The sequence below is a fragment of the Paroedura picta genome, chromosome 6, assembly GCF_049243985.1.
Source record: "Paroedura picta isolate Pp20150507F chromosome 6, Ppicta_v3.0, whole genome shotgun sequence".
Taxonomy (NCBI): domain Eukaryota; kingdom Metazoa; phylum Chordata; class Lepidosauria; order Squamata; family Gekkonidae; genus Paroedura; species Paroedura picta.
The window spans coordinates 18,417,024-18,436,900 of NC_135374.1; the positions used below are offsets into that span (position 1 = coordinate 18,417,024).

The 19,877-nt window shown below is 45.2% G+C and overlaps 1 protein-coding gene across 2 annotated transcripts in view; it reads right to left on the minus strand.

Moving 5' to 3' along the window:
* The window catches only part of GUCY1A2 (guanylate cyclase 1 soluble subunit alpha 2), a 205,551-nt gene that overhangs the window by 94,539 nt on the left and 91,135 nt on the right, over positions 1-19,877 (minus strand). For both annotated transcript variants that reach the window (XM_077341568.1, XM_077341569.1), the window contains one exon: positions 2,053-2,196. In XM_077341568.1, the coding sequence (XP_077197683.1) occupies positions 2,053-2,196 (144 nt within the window). The remainder of the gene's footprint in view (positions 1-2,052; positions 2,197-19,877) is intronic.

Consider the following 19,877-nt stretch of genomic DNA (forward strand, 5'->3'; position numbering starts at 1 on the left):
ATATAAATATAATAAATAAATACATCAGGGCATACAGGTCAGGCTAGATGGACACACTAAAACACAGCAGAGATATAATCACAGCAGAAATACATGAGGGTTTCTGACAGGTGGCCACTGGCCAACAGAATGCTATCACTTACAGTGCATACTCTGGGAAAACCCAGAAGTGATGTAACACCATGGGGAGACCATGAGGTGGGAATATGGAGGGGTGACCACTGGTTGACAGTGTGCCATGATTACCAGTGCATACTCTGGGTAACCCCAGAAGTGATGTAACACCATTGGGAGACCAGGGAACGGGGACATGGAAGGTTGGCCACTGTCTAACATTATGCTGTCACTGAAAGTGTATACTCTAGGAAAATCCAGAAGTGATGCCATGCCATCAGTCCATTTATTTATTTTATTTTATTTCCCCCACTGCTGCTCAGATTGGGAGAAACCCCTAACGGGATTGAAGAATCCCCCAAACCCAACAGTAAGCTAGAAATCCTAGCTGCAAGTAGCAAGGGGAAGGAGGAGGTGACACCTGCAGCAGAGTGGAAGGTCAGCAGACCATAGTGCAGCTTTAATTAACTGCTAACTAAGATTTAAGCTTTGAGGACCAGGGGATCAACAAAGGTAATTGTTACAAAGCTGCTTTTTAACACCAAGACAGGGACTTGCAGTTCAAAAGTTTGTTCTCGGATGTGTCAGAACACACAAGAAATTTTGTGACAATGGCAAGAACACATCCATGCCTCCAAACTATGGGAGGGGGATGAGAATCTGAGGAGGGAATTCCGTTGCTAGGCAATGACATTCACATTCCAACTAATGTTGTTTGCAATTAGTATGAATTGCAGCCAGTATCTTTAAGACAGAGAGCCTTGGTCTGAGGAAATCAAGCAATGGAGAACTGATTTCTGCAGAAAATCACTCTAAACTGACTACCAAAGAGCCACCTGGAGTTAAGGCAAAGTCTCTCTCTTCCTAAGAAAAAACCACATGGAACACCCAGGCAATCCTAGGGCTATTGCGGGCAATGGGAGACTGAATCATATTGCATGTTCACCTGATTGCTGACACTGAGGAAGCAGAAATCAACAGTAGGTGCCTTGAGCTGCCCCCCCCCCTCCCATGGTCACTGATCAGAGGTAAAGCTTTGTAGTCTCAGGAGCATTCATGGAGGAAATGCATATCACAGGGTAATTTCTACTAATTTACATAGCAATAAAGTTGGCTGGGTTGCCATGGCAAATGGCATGTTCATGTGATCACTGACAAAGGCAGAGTATCAGCAGCAGGCACTTGAGCTCCTGTTGGTAGGCCAGGGACTGTGAGCAGAAAAGAGGAGGAGACCAAAAACACACTGACATTAAAAAAAGGCTGTTCTCAGTGTCATAACACAAGAAAAGTTGCTGTAAAGCTAGTTTCAGAAGCTTCACTGATAAAATGCTGCTGGAACTGTGGCCAGCGTTTGCAATGCAAAAATTAAAATAACACAATGGGTTTTGCACTGTGAAAACAGTGCCACATTAAGAATTAAAAAATAAGATGTCATTCTTGGCAGTCTTTTTGCGAGTATTCCGTGATGCATAATACACCCAAGTGTGATATGTTTACTTTTAATGTTTGAATCCTTTCACTGCCGCATTCATTGTTGATCATTATATGCTGCGCCAACTGTTAGGTGAGACAGAAATGCTTAATAAAACTAAACCTATGGTGACCAAAAGTTATCTACTTTAACATTTCCAAGCCTCTTTATCAACATCACTTAAACAGATTACTAAGTAAAAATCCCTGAAAACACTTACAGTCAGAAAACAAACTACTGTCTGTTTGGAATTTTCAATGCGGTCTGGCACAATGAATGACAACCCACTGAAACGGTCTTACTTTACAAAACTGGACTTCAGAGTAAGGATAGATGGGACCCTACATACCTTCTCTGGCAGATTATTCCAGACTCTATGGAGAACCATCCCTTCCTGACCAGAGGAATCATGTGTACAGTGGATGGGTTCAGTCTGCCCACTGGGAATACAGAGTCAAGAAGGTTACCTTAATAGGTCTTCCATCAGGTGTGAGCACCTCCTCTGACAGCTCCATCATCTTCAGGGCCATCAGGGCAATGGGCTTTGCATGATTTAGGTTCTGCCGGTGGAGCCCGGCTGCCACACAGTATGCGTCGCCTATTGTTTCCACCTGCAGTAATCAGACAAATCAAATGTGTAAGTTTGCTAATGAGCTGGGAATCTGTACCATTAAGTGTCTGCAATCATTGAGCGCTGCTTCAAAATATGTCAGCACAACATCAATAAGATGAGCTATTAGACAACCCAGTATAATTACCCCCTGAGTTTGCAAACAGGCCCCATCAAATCCTGATGCCTCGATGTGCAGTTTATCATTATGGCGCACATTATCATTAAAAGCGGAGGACATCTTGTACCATGGACTGCTGCTCGCTGCAGGGTTGTCACCTGAAGGATGTGGGTTCTTTAGACTGGGGAGTCATAAAAGAAATGGGCTAGAGATGTGGGGAGATGGTTCCTCTGAAGGTTGTTGTGATAGAAGACATATTGCATGGAGAACAATCAATATAAATATATTAGGAATACATGAAGAGGGGAGAATTTGTTTCCCGTCCTTTCAGCATGGTGTAGTGGTTAACAGCAGCGGCTTCTAACCTTGCAAGCCAGGTTTGATTCTCCACTCCTCCACATGCAGCCAGTTGGGTGACCTTGGGCTCGTAACAGCCCTGATAGTGCTATTCTGACTGAGCAGTCCTGTCAGAGTTCTCTCAGCCCCATGTACCTCACAGGGTGTCTGTTTTAGGGGGAGGAAGGGAAGGCAATTGTAAGCCGCTTTGGGACTCCTTCAGGAAGGTACAAAAGCCAACCCTTCTTCTTTCTCATAAAGCTAAAACTCGTTCAGCCACCAGATCCACAAGACAAAAAAGTATGCCTCACATATTGTGAAGCACAAAGCAACTTAGCCCTTTTCAACATTATTATTATTTTATTTTTATATCCCACACTTCCCTGTTTGGCTCAGTATGGTTAACATCAAATTTAAAACAATCAACACTAAATAAATTACATATATACAGTAAAATATTAATCAGTTATAAACTTAAATTAAGTTTTATAATTCTTAAGTTTTAAAATTGTTTTAAGACTGCCTCTTCTTTCCAATTTAGACATTCCTGGAGGGGGGGGGGGTTGTCCATATTGGATAGATTTCGATGGTTGAACGGGTTCTCAATCAAGGAGGCCAGCAGCACGCTTGTCAATGAAAACAATAAAAACAACACATCAAAAAGGAGGAGGTTACAAAAGTGTGAAATATCAAAACAGAAAAGTAAATGAGCAAAAACCAAAGAATGTAACATCTACTTTGGACGGTTCAACAGAAGGGGAGGGAGTTCCAAAACCTGGGCGTGGCTGTTAAGAAGTCCTTCCTATCGGCTCTCTTCACCTTAACGTCTCCCCTGTTCCCGACCCTAGAATGACCACAATGGAAGGTTCACCTTGTAACTTTCAAGCAAATTTAATTGCAGCTTGTCAGTTTCCTCTCTTTCCAAGTAAAGAAGGGCTAGTGAAGTGGGGCTTAATCTTTTCTCTGCCTGTTTTGCCTCAGGGTTGCAAGAAACTGCCATATACTGAGTTAGAAAACAAAAAACCTAACTGGAATAGTTAGGACATAGAAGGTTGAATGTCGGTGTGAATTAGACAAGAAGTTACAAAACTATGTGAACACTAAAAAGAAAGCCCATTGCAACCAGGAATGCAATGGCATTAGCATCCATGGGACACCGGCAGGTGCAGCTCTCTCTCTCTCCAGCAGGAGCCATAGGAGGTAATCAGGGCTCATTGGCAGTTTGGGGCAGCTCTCTCTGTGTCTTTCTCTCCGTTGCAGCAGGAGCCATAGGAAGTAATCAGGGCTGGTTTGTAGCAGGGAAGCAGGGCCCATTAGCCGTTTGGCAGGGTCCTCTGTCTATCTCTCTCTCTCACACACACACATGTGGGCTCCTGATGGAGGGAGGGCGGGAGTTGTAGGGGCAGGGCCAATCAGGGTGTAGGCAGCTTTGCTGGCCGCACCCTGATTGGCCCTATTCCAACTCGGGCACCTCAGACACATTCTACCCCCCAGGCTGTTTCACAAATATTAAGAAGAACAATGGATAAGGATTTATTTTGCACATAAAAAAAAAAACTCTGAAGTTAAAAACACATACAAAGCCCATAAGCCATTGCTGAAAAGTTACCCTATGCACTTTACAATCTTAGGTCTTAGATCTTCTCAGACTTGATGCATTTCCCCTTCTTTCATCTTGCCACGAAATTCTGTTGTGTTCCCAGGGGTACAAAACAGAATTTCTTGACAGCCTGAAAGAAAGGGACTATTGACTGGTAAATGGACATTGCCCATCAAATCCATTGATTTTTGTCACCCTAAAAAATAAGTTCTTATAATTTATTTATTTATTTAACTGGCTGCTTCAGGTATTTAATATTTTATCATTCTATGTGTGTCTTAATTAGCCCTCTGAGGACAACCCAGTGAGGGTTGAAAGATGTCAGGTTTAAGAAGGTCTAAGACATAAGATTGTAAAGTGCATAGGATAACTTTTCAACAACGGCCTATGGGCTATTTGTGTTTGTAACTTCAAAGGTTTTTATTTTATTGCGCAGAAAAAACATTCACATATTTTTGTAACTTTTTGTCTAGTTCACACAGACATTCAACCTTCTAGCTACTAAATATTCCAGTAAGGTTGGTTTCTGTTCTCTGTAATTTTTCTCCCCCGCCTTGTTCTTCATATACTGAGTCAGACCACGAGTCTATCAATGCCTACATTGTCTACTCTAACACTTACATAGAGCTTTCCTGATTTACCTGATCTTTTTAATGGGATAATATCTGGAACCTTTTACCTGGAGAACAAATGTTTTACCACTGAGCCACAGACATTCCTTCTGTTCCAAAAGCATGTTTAAAACCTTTATAACCTTCCTAGGTAGAAAGCCATTGTGGGGAGTAATTTGGAGTGGAGAACTGATGACTCCCCTCTATACCCAGTTCTTTGCTATCAAGAAGTCCCTCCCAAGGTAGGGCTCTCAAGCCACTGTTGTAGGCAGGGAATCCTCCACCCCAAACTCCTGTTCTCCAAGCTACAGCAGAGGTAAATGTAAAAACAAAAGGAGAAAATGGAAAATTCAGAAGCGCCAGTGTAGCTCTAGGAATCACTAAAAACTCTAGCTTTAACAGAAGATTTCTGATGATTCCTACAGATACCTGACAGCACACCAGGTTTTCTCCAGAAGTAGCATCATCATGTGGGCAGTGCCTCCTTCCTCCCACAATGGCCGCACACCCAACCCTTCCAAAATGGATTTTTAAGCAAGAAAAAGCCCCTGTCTATACATGTTAATATGTATTTTGTGAATTAGGAATTAGATGCTTTTCTCTACCTGAAGGAGGCTCAAACTGGCTTAAAATGCCCCCCCCCCCAGGATCTGGGATTGGGATTGGGACTGGTACCATCAGGATCCCCTCTCCACCTGCCAGTAGTAGGAGGGGGAAGTTGATTAGCTGATCTTGCCATGCTAGTTAGTTAACTAATACTGTCGAAATTATAGCATTGTTTTAATGGATTTTAATGGGGTTTTTAAGATGTTGTAACCCGCCACGAGCCGCAAGGGAGTGGCGGGCAATAAATTGAATGATAATAATAAAAAATAATAAAAAATCACCTTCCCTTTCCTCTCCCCACAACAGACACCCTGTGAGGTAGGTGAGACTGAGAAAGCCCTGATATTACTGCTTGATCAGTGCTGTGGCAAGTCCAAGGTCACCCAGCTGGCTGCATGTGGGGGAGCATGGAATCAAACCTGGCTCGCCAGATTAGAAGTTCACCATTCTTAATCAAATAAAATAGTCTTACAGGAGCTCCTGAATATTTCCAAGGATGGTGCCCCCCCCCCCCCCCTACCTTCTACGGGAGCCCATTCAGTAAAGCGGGAGAAACCGCAGAGAGAGCACAGGCCCAAAAAGATGGCTGGTGGACCACATTTAGAAGAAGAGTTGGTTTTTATACTCCAGTTTTCTCTACTCGAAGGAGTCTCAAAGCGGCTTACAATCACTTTCCCTTTCCTCTCCCCACAACAGATACCCTGTGAAGTAGGTGAGGCTGAGAGAGTCCTGAACAACTTTCTCAGTGCTGCATTGAGCCCAAAGTCAGCCAGCTGGCTGCAGAATCAAACCCAGGGAATGCAGAATCAAAACCAGCTACATCCAGAAGACTGTCCAGGAAGTCTGCTCCACGCATCTCCTAATGAATAAATCTTCTTGATGTACCTTGATGCAGTGATTGAGAGCAGAGGCTTCGAATCTGGCAAGCCAGGATTGAAATAAGCATCAAAATGTTATCATAGGGGGGAGGTTACACTTGTGGCATGTCTGAGGCACGCTTTTCACCACAAAAAGGAGAGGAATGCAGTACGCTGGAAAGAGCAGGTGCAGAGTGGAAAGTGCTAGTACGGCAACTCAGTCTCTCCCAGCAGGCTCCCTGTAAAAGCTTAATAGACAATTTGGATTAAAACAGTTGCAGCTGAGCACTCTGTTTTACAAGGAGCAAGTCCACACGTCAGCTCTCCCTTGAATAGACTGGGAATTACACCCACGTCAAAAAAAGGCAAACTCTAACGGAGAGAAGAACAAACGATATTGGGGGGGGCCCTCTCTGACAATTCAATTTCTTTGCTACTTCTGATCAAAAGACAAAAGGTTAATGGCAAAGCAAGAAAGAAATTTGATTTCGGGTTTGACAAATGCCACTTTTTACATTTCCATGGCTGGCTAAGCCAGGACCAGTTTGGATTTTATTTTGAATCCACAACTCAATAATGATTACAGTAATCTAATCACCAAGTATTGGGACTGAAACTTTATTTTCATATTTCATGTTTGAATATTATTGGGAATCTCTCTCCCATAGCTGGTTAGTTTACTCTTCTTGGAAATGCCGAGGACATTGGCTCTTGATTGCTCCATGAAGGTGTTGTGCATGTTAAATACATCATGAAATATTACAGTCCAAACAATATACACAAAACTTGAGCAAATAGCATAGCAAAGAATGCAGATTGTTTAGAATGGCAGGCCTCAGGAAAGCAATGTTCATCATAAGCCAACCTTTCTCAACTTTTATTTACCATTGAGAAACTCCTGAAATGTTCTTCAGGCTTAAAGAAACCCCAGAAGTGGCATGACTGTGCAGAATATGGTTTTGAAGTCTAGTTGAGTACAAGTCAACTTGGAGCCCCTCCCCTCCAGGCACATCATTGGACATTTTAAGAGTGGGAGTCAACATGACCAGATACGGTCATATCACCAGATAAAATTTATTTAACTCCCACCCGTGCAGGAAACCCTCCCAAAGCCATGAAGAAACCATAAGGTTTCACAAACCCTGGTTGAGAAAAGCTTGCCATAAGCAATGCTTCCTGGTGTGTTAATAAATAGGGCACACTTTTCTCTTAATCCTGAACTCTGAAAATAAGGGTCAATCAGTTCAAATTGCACTCTACCAATCAAGGCCAATTAATTCAAATTGTCCTCTCCCAATGAGGGCCAATCAGTTTAAATTGTATGCTGCCAATCAGGGCCAATCAGCACAAATTGCATGCAGATAAGTGATTCCCTAACTGATTGCCCCCCCTCCAAACATTCCCCAAATATAAGGTGGCCTTCATCCAGGAATGGCCCGCCCAGGTAGTTTAGCCCCAATCAGGAGGGAGCTCTCAGCCAGGAAAGGCTAATAACTAGTCAGCTCTCTGCCTCCAACTTCCTGCCAGTTTCAGAAGTTTCCTGGGTGGAGGAAGAGCCAGGCTCAGAGCATACCCTACTGCCAGTAAGTTGCCGTGCCCTCCTGGCCACTTTCAACTCAGAGCACATAGGGAGGGGAGGGAAGCAAGCTGCCTCCTGGCACAGTCTCTGCATGCTTTCTGGAGGAGGAGGGGGGGCTGTTGGAGGCCTGGAAACAGTCCCCTGCCAACACTCTGGGACCTCTGTCCTGGGAATATTTACTCATCAGTAAGTTATTTGAGGTTTGCAGTTTGCAATTAGAGAGGAGAGGAATGCTTTTGGGGTGACCACCACAGGAAATTATGGCAGGCAAAATAATGCTGATATGGTTGGGACTGGGAAATTGTACACTTTCCCTTTCTATAAGGGCACCACCTTGGTTTTGCTGCAATCTTTCCAAGACCATCACAACAAAGCAACTTCCCAGTAGAAGAAAAGTTGGTTTTTCTACCCTGCTTATCACTGACCAAAGAGTGGCTTCTAATAGCCTTCCCTTCTTCTCCCCACAACTGACAACCAGTGAGGTAGGTGAAACTCGGAGAACTCTGAATGAAACTGCTCTGTGAGAACAGTTTCTTACAGGACTGTGACTAGTACATCACCCAGTATGTGAAGGAGCAGGGAATCAAATACATCTTGCCATATTAGAATCCACTGCTCTTACCCACTACACCAAGCTGTACAAATTGTCACTGATTTAAAGAGATGTAGCTAAAAAACAGGCGGAAGCATCTGTTGCAGGAGGATGGTACAAATGTATTTTTACTTGCTCACTGACTGTAATGGGATTCTTTTCCTTTAAATTTGGACCTTCTAGCCAATGGCTTCTCTGAGCAATCCAAGGAGAGAGACACTCAGGTATTTCCTACATGGAAAGGTGATTGTGTGGTTCATAAGGCTTGCAATTTGAGAAGGGAAGAACACTTTTGTGTTCTGTGTGTGTTTGTGGAGGAGGGGAGTGTTACACAGCTTCCTCTCCCCCCCCCCCATCCCTGTCCCAAGCAGCTCTTTCCTCCAGAGGAACTGAGCTCTGCAGTCTGGAGAGGAGCTGTCATTCTGGGGGTTCTACAGGTCCCACCTGGAGTCTGGCATTCCTGAACAGTGGCAGGGATGTTAACCTTCAGCTGGGACCTGGAAATCACACTTCTGGACTTTCTCAAAACCTGAAGAAAATTTCTGGGGTTTTCAGTGGTAGAAAAGTTGAGAAAAGCTGCCAAAGAGGCAGTCATTGAGAAACCCTCTGTAAGTTCTTTGCCGACCAATGTTTTCATTTTTGATTGTTACATGCAACTGTTTTTGATTCACTTTGGTACTGAACTGAACTGAAGAACGTACAGACTGAAAGGTTTTCAGTTCTTTGAGCAAATTTTGCCATCACTTGCATATTTTCATTGAAGGAAGAAACTGTGACAAGTTTATGAATAATTTGATGTTTATTACTCTAATACCCCACAGTGGTCCACATGTCTTTCTTTCCTTCTTTCCAGGGGGCTGTTCCATTTATACTTTTGGGGGCTGGAAGGAAAGGGCAGAATAATAGACAACAGCTCAGCTATTGATTGTAACAGTCCCTCCCTAACCAGGAAACAAGACAAATTTGGAAAATGTTTGGGCCCCGCTTAGGCTGCCATGTCCCTCTGTCCCCCAGTGGGGGATGGGGGGGTCAGATTGCCAGATCCAGGTTGGGAAACTCCTAGAGATTTGGCCATTGAGCTTGCGAAGGACAGAACCTCAGTGGGGTACAATGGCATAGAGTCCACCCCTCAAAACATGCATTTTCTTCAGGAAAAGCTGATTTCTGCATTCTGGAAATGAACTGTAATTCCAGAGGGTCCCCAGGCTGGCATCCCTTGTCTCACAGTTGCTCACATGGCTGGGGTGGGAACAGACAAGCTGTCTTACCCTCAGTGCACATCTGCTTAGGGATGACAGGCTACACTGATATAATTGTCAGGGGGAAGCCAGAACGTAGCAGTGAAAGTGGGTAACTGGAACAGCTAAGAGAATACAGGCCAGAAGCACAACATATGGGATGTAAAAGAGACAAAAGGGTTCAGGGAAGAGCAAGCCAGACAAAGAACATATGAAAGCACCAGCATTCTTTTCTTTTCTTTTTTTTAAAGAGAAACTAGAGGTGTCAACCTGCCTTGCTGGCAACTAATCCTGTTTCCCTGTAGATAACATTACTTGGAGGCTCATGCCAAAGAAAGAAGGAAGCAAAAATGGCTGCGGATGGGCCTACATTTCAAGGCTTGGTGGACATATGGAGAAGCGTTTCTTGACAATAACCCAAAATCTTAGGGGTTAACCCCAGAAAGATCTAGCTGCCTGAAAGGACTGCTGCAGAGATTGAGGGAGGGGCTGTGGCTCGTCTGTTATGAAGAACTGTTTTTTGTACCCTGTTTTCTACTACCCGAAAGAGTCCCAAAGTACCTTACAAACACCTTTCCCTTCCCCTCCCCACAACAGACACCCTGTGAGGCAGGTGGGGCTGAGAGAGCACTGACAGGACTGGAACTTGCCCAAGGTCACCCAGCTGGCTACATATAGAAGAGGAGCAGGGAATCAAACCCCGTTCTCCAGATTAGAGGCCACCGTTCTTGACTACTACTCCAAGCTGGTTCACAAACACTTTAGCATACAGACAATCCTCAATTTCAACTTCGGCATCTCCAGTGAAAAGGACCAGGCAGTAGGTGGCGGAAAAGCTCAGCCTGAGATCCTGGAAACCTGCTCACTGTGACAGCCAACAATACTAACCTTCATTGACTCAGTACAGGGCTGTGTTCTGTATTAATTCTTTCCCCTAGAGCAGGATGATTCTGGTTAAATAATATCGTAAAGGTTGACATTTCCCCTCCCATTGCAGTTGTGCACCTTGGCAAGTCAATGAGCGCTTCGGAGAGCCAGCATTATGTGAACAGCAAGGAGCTGTTCGTGGTGCTGGAGACAGAAGCATACCAGAGTTGAAGAGTTGCCTTTTTATACCCTACTTTTCTCTACCTGAAGGAACCCCAAAGTGGCTTATAAATGCTTTTCCCTTCCTCTCGCCACAACAGCTGCTCTGTGAGTTAGGTGGGGATGAGAGAACCCTGACAGAACTGCTCCAACAGGACAGGACTGGCCCAGGGTCACGCAGCTGGCTGCATGTGGAGGAGCGGGGGCTCAAACCCGGGTCTCCAGATTAGAATATTCCACTCCTAACCATTACACCATGCTTACTCTCTGAGTGTAGGCTTCTCCGCAGATGGAATTTGCATACTGAGAATGAGAAGAAGCTGGCAAGTCCCAGGGGCCTGTTTTCCTCCCATCACTCTCTTAATCTCTTCTAAATGAACAGTGCCTGTTTCTTTTCCCCTTCCCAGATGTTCCTTTTAAAGTCCTTTCTCTGTTTTCTATCTCAAGTTCTTAGATCCAATCAAGGATATTTAGGCATTACAGGTGCGCATCTCTACCACTCGCTGCTATTTCCATCAGAAGGAAAAGCTTTCTCGTGTTGGATCTTCCCGGGCAGCAATGCCGACTCTCCGCATGTTTGCAAGACACCTTCGCTTGCAGTAAGTGACTTTCTGTTGTTTCTTGCCTTATAACTGGTCTGACTCCACCTCTAACATGCAGCAGCTAGAAGGCCGATTTCACCATAATGGTGGCTCTTCAGCAGCACAGATTGTATATGGCTAAGCAACTTTGGCTGGGTTATCACATAACCTAGGCACCCTCATAAAAGCCCTTAGTGAACACCATTGTGGGGCTATTCCTAGAATTGTTTCATTGACTAGCACAGAGCTTGTCCACATTGCAGAGAGCTTGACGAGGATCCATTTTGTGGAATCCACTTTGCTGTACTTTGATTCGAGGAAGGTGAGGGACAGAAACCAATGCATAATATCTTCTAGTTCCTTGTCGATTCATGGACAGCTAAGTTCTTATGAAGTCCCGTTAACATGAAATCCAGCACATAGACAGGCAGATACACCAGCAAATGAGGTAGGTGATCTGTAAGAATAAACCCAAGCTGCTGGCTAATATAGCAAGTGCCCTGTCCCCTGACCAAAGCCTAAGAAGTAAGAGGACTCCAAGCTTCAATGTTTCAGCAGTTCAGCAGTGGAATTGGCTGCCTAAGGAGGTGATGAGCTCCCCCTTACTGGTGGTCTTCAAGCCATGGCTGGACAGATACTTCTCATGGATGCTTTAGGCTGATGTAGCATTTAGCAGGGGGTAGGACTAGGTGGCCTGAATGGCCTCTTCCAGCTCTATGATTCCATGCCAGGGGTAGTCAAACTGTGGCCCTCCAGATGTCCATGGACTACAATTCCCATGAGGGCTGCAGTTTGACTGCCCCTGTTCTATGCTCTTGGCTTAAAAACAAAACAACTCACAAGGTGGAATTACTCATTCCACCCAGGATATATTATAGCTTGTGTTCTACGTTGGCACTGTAAGGAGGGAATATTTACACCATGCCTCTTGACCCTAAAAGGTGAATGTACCATGTTTCAAAGTGCTTCAATGTCCCTTTGTGTTTCTCAGAATATATGTAGTAATATGCCAATGCAGGATCATAATTTGCCTCATAACTTCCTGGCCTCTAGTTTCTAGGGAGATACTTACACATTTATTTCCTTTTGAGATCTGAGCTATGCTTTATCATTCTGGACTGCATGCTAGCAAAGAACCAAGAGAGCACTGATGCAGGGAGAGAATTAATTTTAATTCACTCAATGACCCCTGTGTGTTCTGCGTATGCTTCATCGGGGGGATATGTTGCTGTGAGAGGTGTCCACACAATAATTTGTAGATCCCCCAGTGAAACATGGCAAAACACAGAGGTTTCTCAGGGTGAATTGAAATTGATTCTCCCCACTGGATGAATCGTCTCTTATTTTTGCTTGCTTGGCGCAGTGCTCTTTTCTGCTATAGAAGACTAACAAAATTTGTGACTCCTTTTGGGAGTCACTGCTAACCTCACGAAAGCTACAAATTTTGCTAGGAATTTGAAGTGCTCCAGGACTTTTGCACTTTTCTACTGCTACTGACAGACTAACAGACCATCTTGATCTATGTTTCCCCATTGTTAAGAACTTTAACCATTGTGGGTGGCATTTTGGGGTAGAAGAAGAAGAGTTGGTTCTTATATGCCGCTTTTCCCTACCCGAATGAAGCTCAAAGCGGCTTACAGTCGCCTTCCCATTCCTCTCCCCACAACAGACACCCTGTGGGGTGGGTGAGGCTGAGAGAGCCCTGATATCACTGCCCGGTCAGAACAGTTTTATCAGTGCCGTGGCGAGCCCAAGGTCACCCAGCTGGTTGCATGTGGGGGAGCGCAGAATCAAACCTGGCATGCCAGATTAGAAGTCTGCACTCCTAACCACTACACCAAACTGGCTCTCACCAAACTGGGTACCTTTGAGAAATAGAGACTTGTGTGAACTGGCTATCCAGCCTTGACCTGGACTGCCCAGGCTAGCCTGATCTTGTCATATCTCAGAAGTTAAACCAGGTTGGCCCTGGCTAGTATCTGGATGGGAGGTCTCCAAGGAATACCAGCGTCATGTTGTTGAGACAGGCAATGGCAAATCATCTCTGAATATTTATCTCCCATTGCTGCCCTGCTGCTCTCCCCTCTCTGCATAATTGGGAAGCTGGCAGGACCCTGGTGGGAGCCCAACCATGTGTCCCACCCAACCCCACCGCTCTATCCCCCTGCATGCAACAGGGAAGCCAGTGGGAGTCTGAGCATGTGTCCCACGTTGGCCCCATTGCTCTATCTCTCTCATGCACTCCTAAGCACCACGAGAGTGGGGGAGGGGGGCAGAGCCCCCTTCCCATTTTTAAAATGGGCTTTACAACAAGTAAAAAAAATAAACTGGAAACAACTGAGATTCCAAGTGAGACCCCAGCCCGTTTTTAAAACAGGCTAGTAGAAAATAAACGGGAAACAACTGATATTCCTAGCTACTCCAAAATCCTGTGAACATCAGGCTGAAATATTTGTTTGACCAGGGTCAAGCCCCACCTGCCCTTCTGGAGCAGGGCTCGGGCAAACGAGCTTTTTGTTGAGGTTTAGTCCCAGCTTTTAGTGGTCTTTTTAGTACTTGTCTCTTGTTTTCTGGACTCTTTGAAAATATTTGTTGATACTTAATTGACTTGATCTTACACTCTTTTGATACTGCTGTTGGTTTTATGAGTGTCAGGATATATGATTGCTGATGGGGTTAGTTTCCATCGAGGGGTTACATTAATTTTGCTTTTTAATTGTTTTCCTCTTTTATTGTTAGCTACCTTTTGCAAGCCTCTGGAGTAGTGGAATACATGTTTTCTGAATAAATTGGACATCAGTTGAAGTTTCCAGACTGTTTCCAACAGAGCCAGCAGGACAAACATCAAAGTTTCCATCAAGTATTGGTTGTAACTTTCACACACACAATAATAATGTTAGGAAAGCAAGGAATTCGAAATTGTACCGACCTTCCTTTTATTCCTGCACATTCTTTTCAGGACCCCAATGTAAAGAACAATGGGGTATTTTTTTTTTTACCTTACAGGGAAGCATGCTATTGATTCATGTTCCCTTTGACTGATGAATAACCTGGCAGCTGTTTCTAACTCCTGTGCCAGATTCCACAAGATGTTTTTCTGGTGCTTCTTATTTCATGTTGAAATGATAAACACAGCAATCCAAAGGAACAGGTAGCACAGCTCTGTGCCTGAAGGCAGATGAAGAAAGTTCTCAGTTTGCTGGCCAGCATCTCCAGTTAGGAAGGATGTAAATTAGCAGGGCTGGGGAGTAACACTGCTTGAGACCATGGAGAACTTGACAGTCAAAACAAACAGGGCTGGTCTAGGTAAACCAAGGGCCCGACATCAGAATGGAAAAAGAGCCCTGCTGGATAAGAGCAGGGTACATCAACTCCAGCAGTGTTTCACAGAGCATCCAAACCTTTGCCCGGGAGGCCCGACAAACAGAGAATAAAAGCCAAGCTCTTCCTTTGACGTTGCCTCCCAGCACTGGTATTCAGAGGTTTGCTGCCTCTGTATACAAAGATTCCCTTTAGTCACCATGGCTGATATTCATCAATGGACCGCTCTTCCGTAAACCTCCCTAGTACCTTTTAAAATACATCGATGCTTGCTGCCATAACTACATCCGCTGTCAGTGAATTCCACAATTCAGTTTCTCATTGAGTAGAAAAAGCAAATCCGTATCCACCCTGAACCTGCTCACTTAGCCATTAACGGAAGGGGGGAAATTTCTTTCTATGCATCTTCTCCACCCTGTACATTATTTTTAGTGATCTTTTCTAGGCTCATAACGAGAAGTCAAGTTTCAGAGAAGAAAAAGCCCACTTGTGAACCCATACTAAAAGAAAAGAAAAGAATGTTAGAAGAAAGAAGCAAAAGAAGCCATTACAGTCTTGATTTATCCAATACAACAGTGGTAAGATTTGCTACATGAAGGTCCTCCACTGCTATTGCACACACTGGATAATGCACTTTCAGTGTGCTTTTGTAGCTGGATTTTTCTGTGCAGAACAGGAAAATCTACTTTGAAAGTGCATTGAAAGCACCTTATCTAGCATGTGCAGAATGGGCCCTGATGTCTACATTTCTGCTGTTCTGTAGCTTTCTTCAGATGCTTACAGAGTGAAATTATGCTTCACATTACGAGGATTTTAAAAAAAATGGTTCCTGATCATGAGGAAACCATTGCACATGTCCATGCACAAAATAGCTCTTTTTATTCCAAGGAATGCGTGTTAAGATGGGCAAAGGACGCCACATATGTACAGTCCATCAATGCCCTGCAAACATCTGATAAGGACTTATTTCTTCTGTAGTCTAATGCCTTTCTTTCCCCTGCTCCTAATATCCTAGAGACCGAAGTCCCAGGATTCATTGTTTAATGCTAGTGGGACAAACATGTGAGAGAGTTCACCTTGCAGGGTTTAAAAAGTGGGGGAAGGGGGCTAGCTCTGATTCACTGATGACTTCAACAGATATCTCAGTAACTGCATTAAAACAGCAACGGTTTAGTGGATGGCAGAAAAGGGATATTAAGAGGAAAAAAAGCTGAGCAAGAGAGAACTTCCACAAAAATTAGTTCTACCTATTATAACCTGGTATCTGCAGATAACCTTGCAGCCCAGAGGCTTCATGGACACAGCTCATTGTCTGATGCGGCTACAGCTCTGAGACCCTGCCAGTCAAACTGCAGAATGCTCTCTGCCAGGATGTCAGCTTTCTCCTTTTGGCATTTGTGGGAGGCTGCCGATAGAATTACCCCTTCAGTTCTCTCTGTTGTATTCTTTTCTTCTTTTCAGTTCAGGAAAAGGGACTTTATGGAATGACTCGGAACACACAGGACTTAGGCTGGCATTGTAGTCAGCCCTTGGGAAATTATGTTCTGGCTGGGGCAAGGACCATCTCCTCCCCCACCAATTAAGCAATTAAGCAAAATTTAGGCAAAATGCTCAGAATCAATCCCCCACAGGGAAGCCGCATAAATTGCCTAGGAAGTATCCTGCCTTGCTTAACACATGCCACATAATCAGGAATCATAGAATCATAGAGTGGGAAGGGACCTCCTAGGCCATCTAGTCCAACTCCCTGCACTATGCAGGACACTCACAACCCTCTCGCTCATCCACTGTAACCTGCCACCCCCTTGAGCCTTCCCAGAATCAGCCTCTCCATCAGATGGCTATCTAGCCTCTGTTTAAAAAATTCCAAAGATGGAGAACCCGCCACCTCCCAAGGAAGCCTGTTCCACTGAGAAACCTCTCTGTCAGGAACTTCTTCCAGATGTTCAGATGGAATTTCTTTTGAATTAATTTCATCCCATTGGTTCTGGTCCATCCCTCTGGGACAAGAGAAGAAGACGAAGAGTTGGTTCTTATTTGTCGCTTTTCTCTACCCGAAGGAGGCTCAAAGTGGCTTACAGTCACCTTCCCCTTCCCCACAACAGACACCCTGTGAGGTGGGTGAGGCTGAGAGATATCACCGCCTGGTCAGAACAGTTTTAACAATGCCCTGTCGAGCCGAAGGTCACCCAGCTGGCTGCATGTGGGGGAGTGCAGAATTGAACCTGGCTTGCCAGATTAGAATTCTACATTCCTAACTACTACACCAAACACCAGAGAACAATTCTGCTCCATCCTCTACATGGCAGCCTTTTAAATACTTGAAGGAGGTGAAAGGCTGGAGTGGGAGAATAGTTTACACCTCTTCAGACTGCAGGGAGGAGGTAATTAGGGTTGTCAACTCTGGGGTGGGAGATTCCTGGAGAGTTGAAGATGGGACTTGGGAAGGGTGGAGTTTTCAGTGGGGAGGGAGCTCAACAGGGGTGGGAGGCCATGCAGCCTGCCCTCTGAAGCTGCCATCTCCTCCAGGGAAATTCTTCTCTGTAGTCTGGAGGCCATTTCTAATTCTGGGAGAACTTCAGGCCCCACCTGGAGAATGGCAATCCTAGGGGCAATCAAGTTATTAATGAAAAGTTTGGTTTGAAAAGAAAATTGGTAGAGGAAGAACCGGCTGTACTAGAGGCTCTGAGACTTGTATTTACTTGACAGACAACTCCCCCATTCTTTTGCCTCCTGAATCTAACTATCTTGCGTGTGAATGTACGACAACCCCCTCTATTTCCGATGGCATGTCTGGAAAGCATCTGGTCTAACACTGGAGTAAATCAGCATTTTTCAACCTTCTGACCACAGAAGAGCCCCTAAAATATTTTTCAGGCTTCGAGGAGCCCTGGAACTGGGCAGGAAGTGATGTCAGGTGGCCATACCTCCCTGCCATAGCCAAGGGAGACTGAGGGAGTAGAGAAAGGCCACAGGGTTTGAGGCAGGAGTAAGCATCCAGGCTCTGCTCCCTTTCCCAGGCACGGTAACCGCATGAGAGCGTCACCCCCAGGTCAATGGAAATGTCCAGTTTCTTGCTTTCATAGTATGCCTCTTTACACACCCTTCCCCAAACTGAGGTAAATTTCCCCTCCAAAATGAGGTTCCCAGGCCCATGCTGTCATTGTTCTATCCTTTTGGCTTTGTTCAGTCCTGGGAGTGTCTGGGACCGAGCAGAGCCATCTTTTTACTAAAATCCTTCAGTTAGACTGGCACTGAGGTGTTTTTATAAGCCAACAAATAAAAGATTTTATTTACAAAGAGGGAAGGGCAGATGGTATCAAGCTTTTTCATTATAGAGTTCAGTACTAATTCAGTTAGATGTTACATTTCTTATTTTAGCAGAGAGGTTTCTCGTTTATGTTTATCTTAAAACACTGTTGTCTTCCTTAGATTTTTATGTTTGGAGTTCACCTGAGCTCCCCTGATTCTTAGAAAATGGAAAGTCTCAGCTTCTGTCACAATTTTCTACCTTCCTTTCTGAGGTGACTGAAGCTCTATCTCACACATGTATTCTTGGAAATTCTTCCTGTTACAACTAGGCAGAGGCCTCTTTCCTTAGAAGAATTCCCCATTCAATTTGGTAGCAAACACCTGCCAACCCAAATTCTCTGCCATATCACTGCCCTAGTTGACAGATCCTGTGTGGATTAGCTCTCTATTGAAAAATTTTGGAAGTTGGTATTTATAAAGGTAAAGGTAAAGGTATCCCCTGTGCAAGCACCGAGTCATGTCTGACCCTTGGGGTGACGCCCTCCAGCGTTTTCATGGCAGACTCAATATGGGGTGGTTTGCCAGTGCCTTCCCCAGTCATTACCGTTTACCCCCCAGCAAGCTGGGTACTCATTTTACCGACCTCGGAAGGATGGAAGGCTGAGTCAACCTTGAGCCGGCTGCTGGGATCGAACTCCCAGCCTCATGGGCAAAGCTTTCAGACAGCTGCCTTACCACTCTGCGCCACAGGAGGCTCTTTTGGTATTTATAGAAACTGTTAAAATCGCCTGGAAACAAATAAAATATGCCGCTGAATTGTCCCTGCTCAACAGATATCTTAATGAAAACTCCCAATGTAGACAAGAATTGCTAATGGATTTTCTTTTAGTTGCAGGTAGATTGCTTATTAGCCAATGCTGGAAGGACACTATAAGGATCTCCATGATCCTCCATGTCCCTCTCATGGCAAAAGATGCCGAACCCTGATGACAATGTTGTACACAAGCCTCCAAAAGGACTGCTGCCACTTGGGAGGCGAGGGCTCACTCCTGAGCTCAATCGCCAATGCTTTTCAATTATTTAGAGCAGTGGTCCGCAACCTTTTTTTGGTTGCAGCCCGTTATCAAGGAGTGGGGGGAGAGGGCGACCGCCGGGGTCACAAACGTGCGTGCGTGGCTGCTCTGTGCATGAACGTTTGCATGGGGCTGCATGCTGGTGGCCATGCTTCCCTCTCCCTGCCCCCCCCCCCGCAGCAAGAAGCTCGCCGGGCCGCAAGCTAATTGGCTGCTTCGGCGGCTGAGTTGCTCACGGCTAGGTGAGCTTCTCGCTGCAGGGGGGGTGGAGAGAGGGAGCTGTGGCCCGCTGCCAAGTTTCTCGTGGCCTGGCAGTGGGCTGCGAACCGGGGGTTGATGATCCCCGATTTAGAGAGCTGAGTTTTTGTACCCTGCTTTTTACTACCCAAAGGAGGCTCAAACAGACACCCTGTGAGCTAGGTGGGGTTGAGAGAGCTCTGAGAGAACTAGCCCAAGATGGTGAGCTCCCCCTCACTGGCAGTCTTCAAGCAAAGGCTGGATACACACTTTTCTTGGATGTTTTAGGATGCTCTGGGCTGATCCTGCGTTGATCAGGGGGTTGGACTAGATGGCCTGTATGGCCCCTTCCAACTCTATGATTCTATGATTCTAAGATCACCCAGCTGGCTGCATGTGGAGGCATGAGGAATAAAACCTGGTTCTCCAGATTACAGGCTGCTGCTCTTAACCACTAATCCAGTGGTTCTCAACCCGGGGGTTGCGACCCCTCGAGGGGTCATTTGGCCTTTCCTAGGTGGTCGCAGCAGCAGCACGGCCCTGGCCTCCGCCGTACCGCCTCGGAGCTCTTGAGACTCCTTCAGGTAGCAAA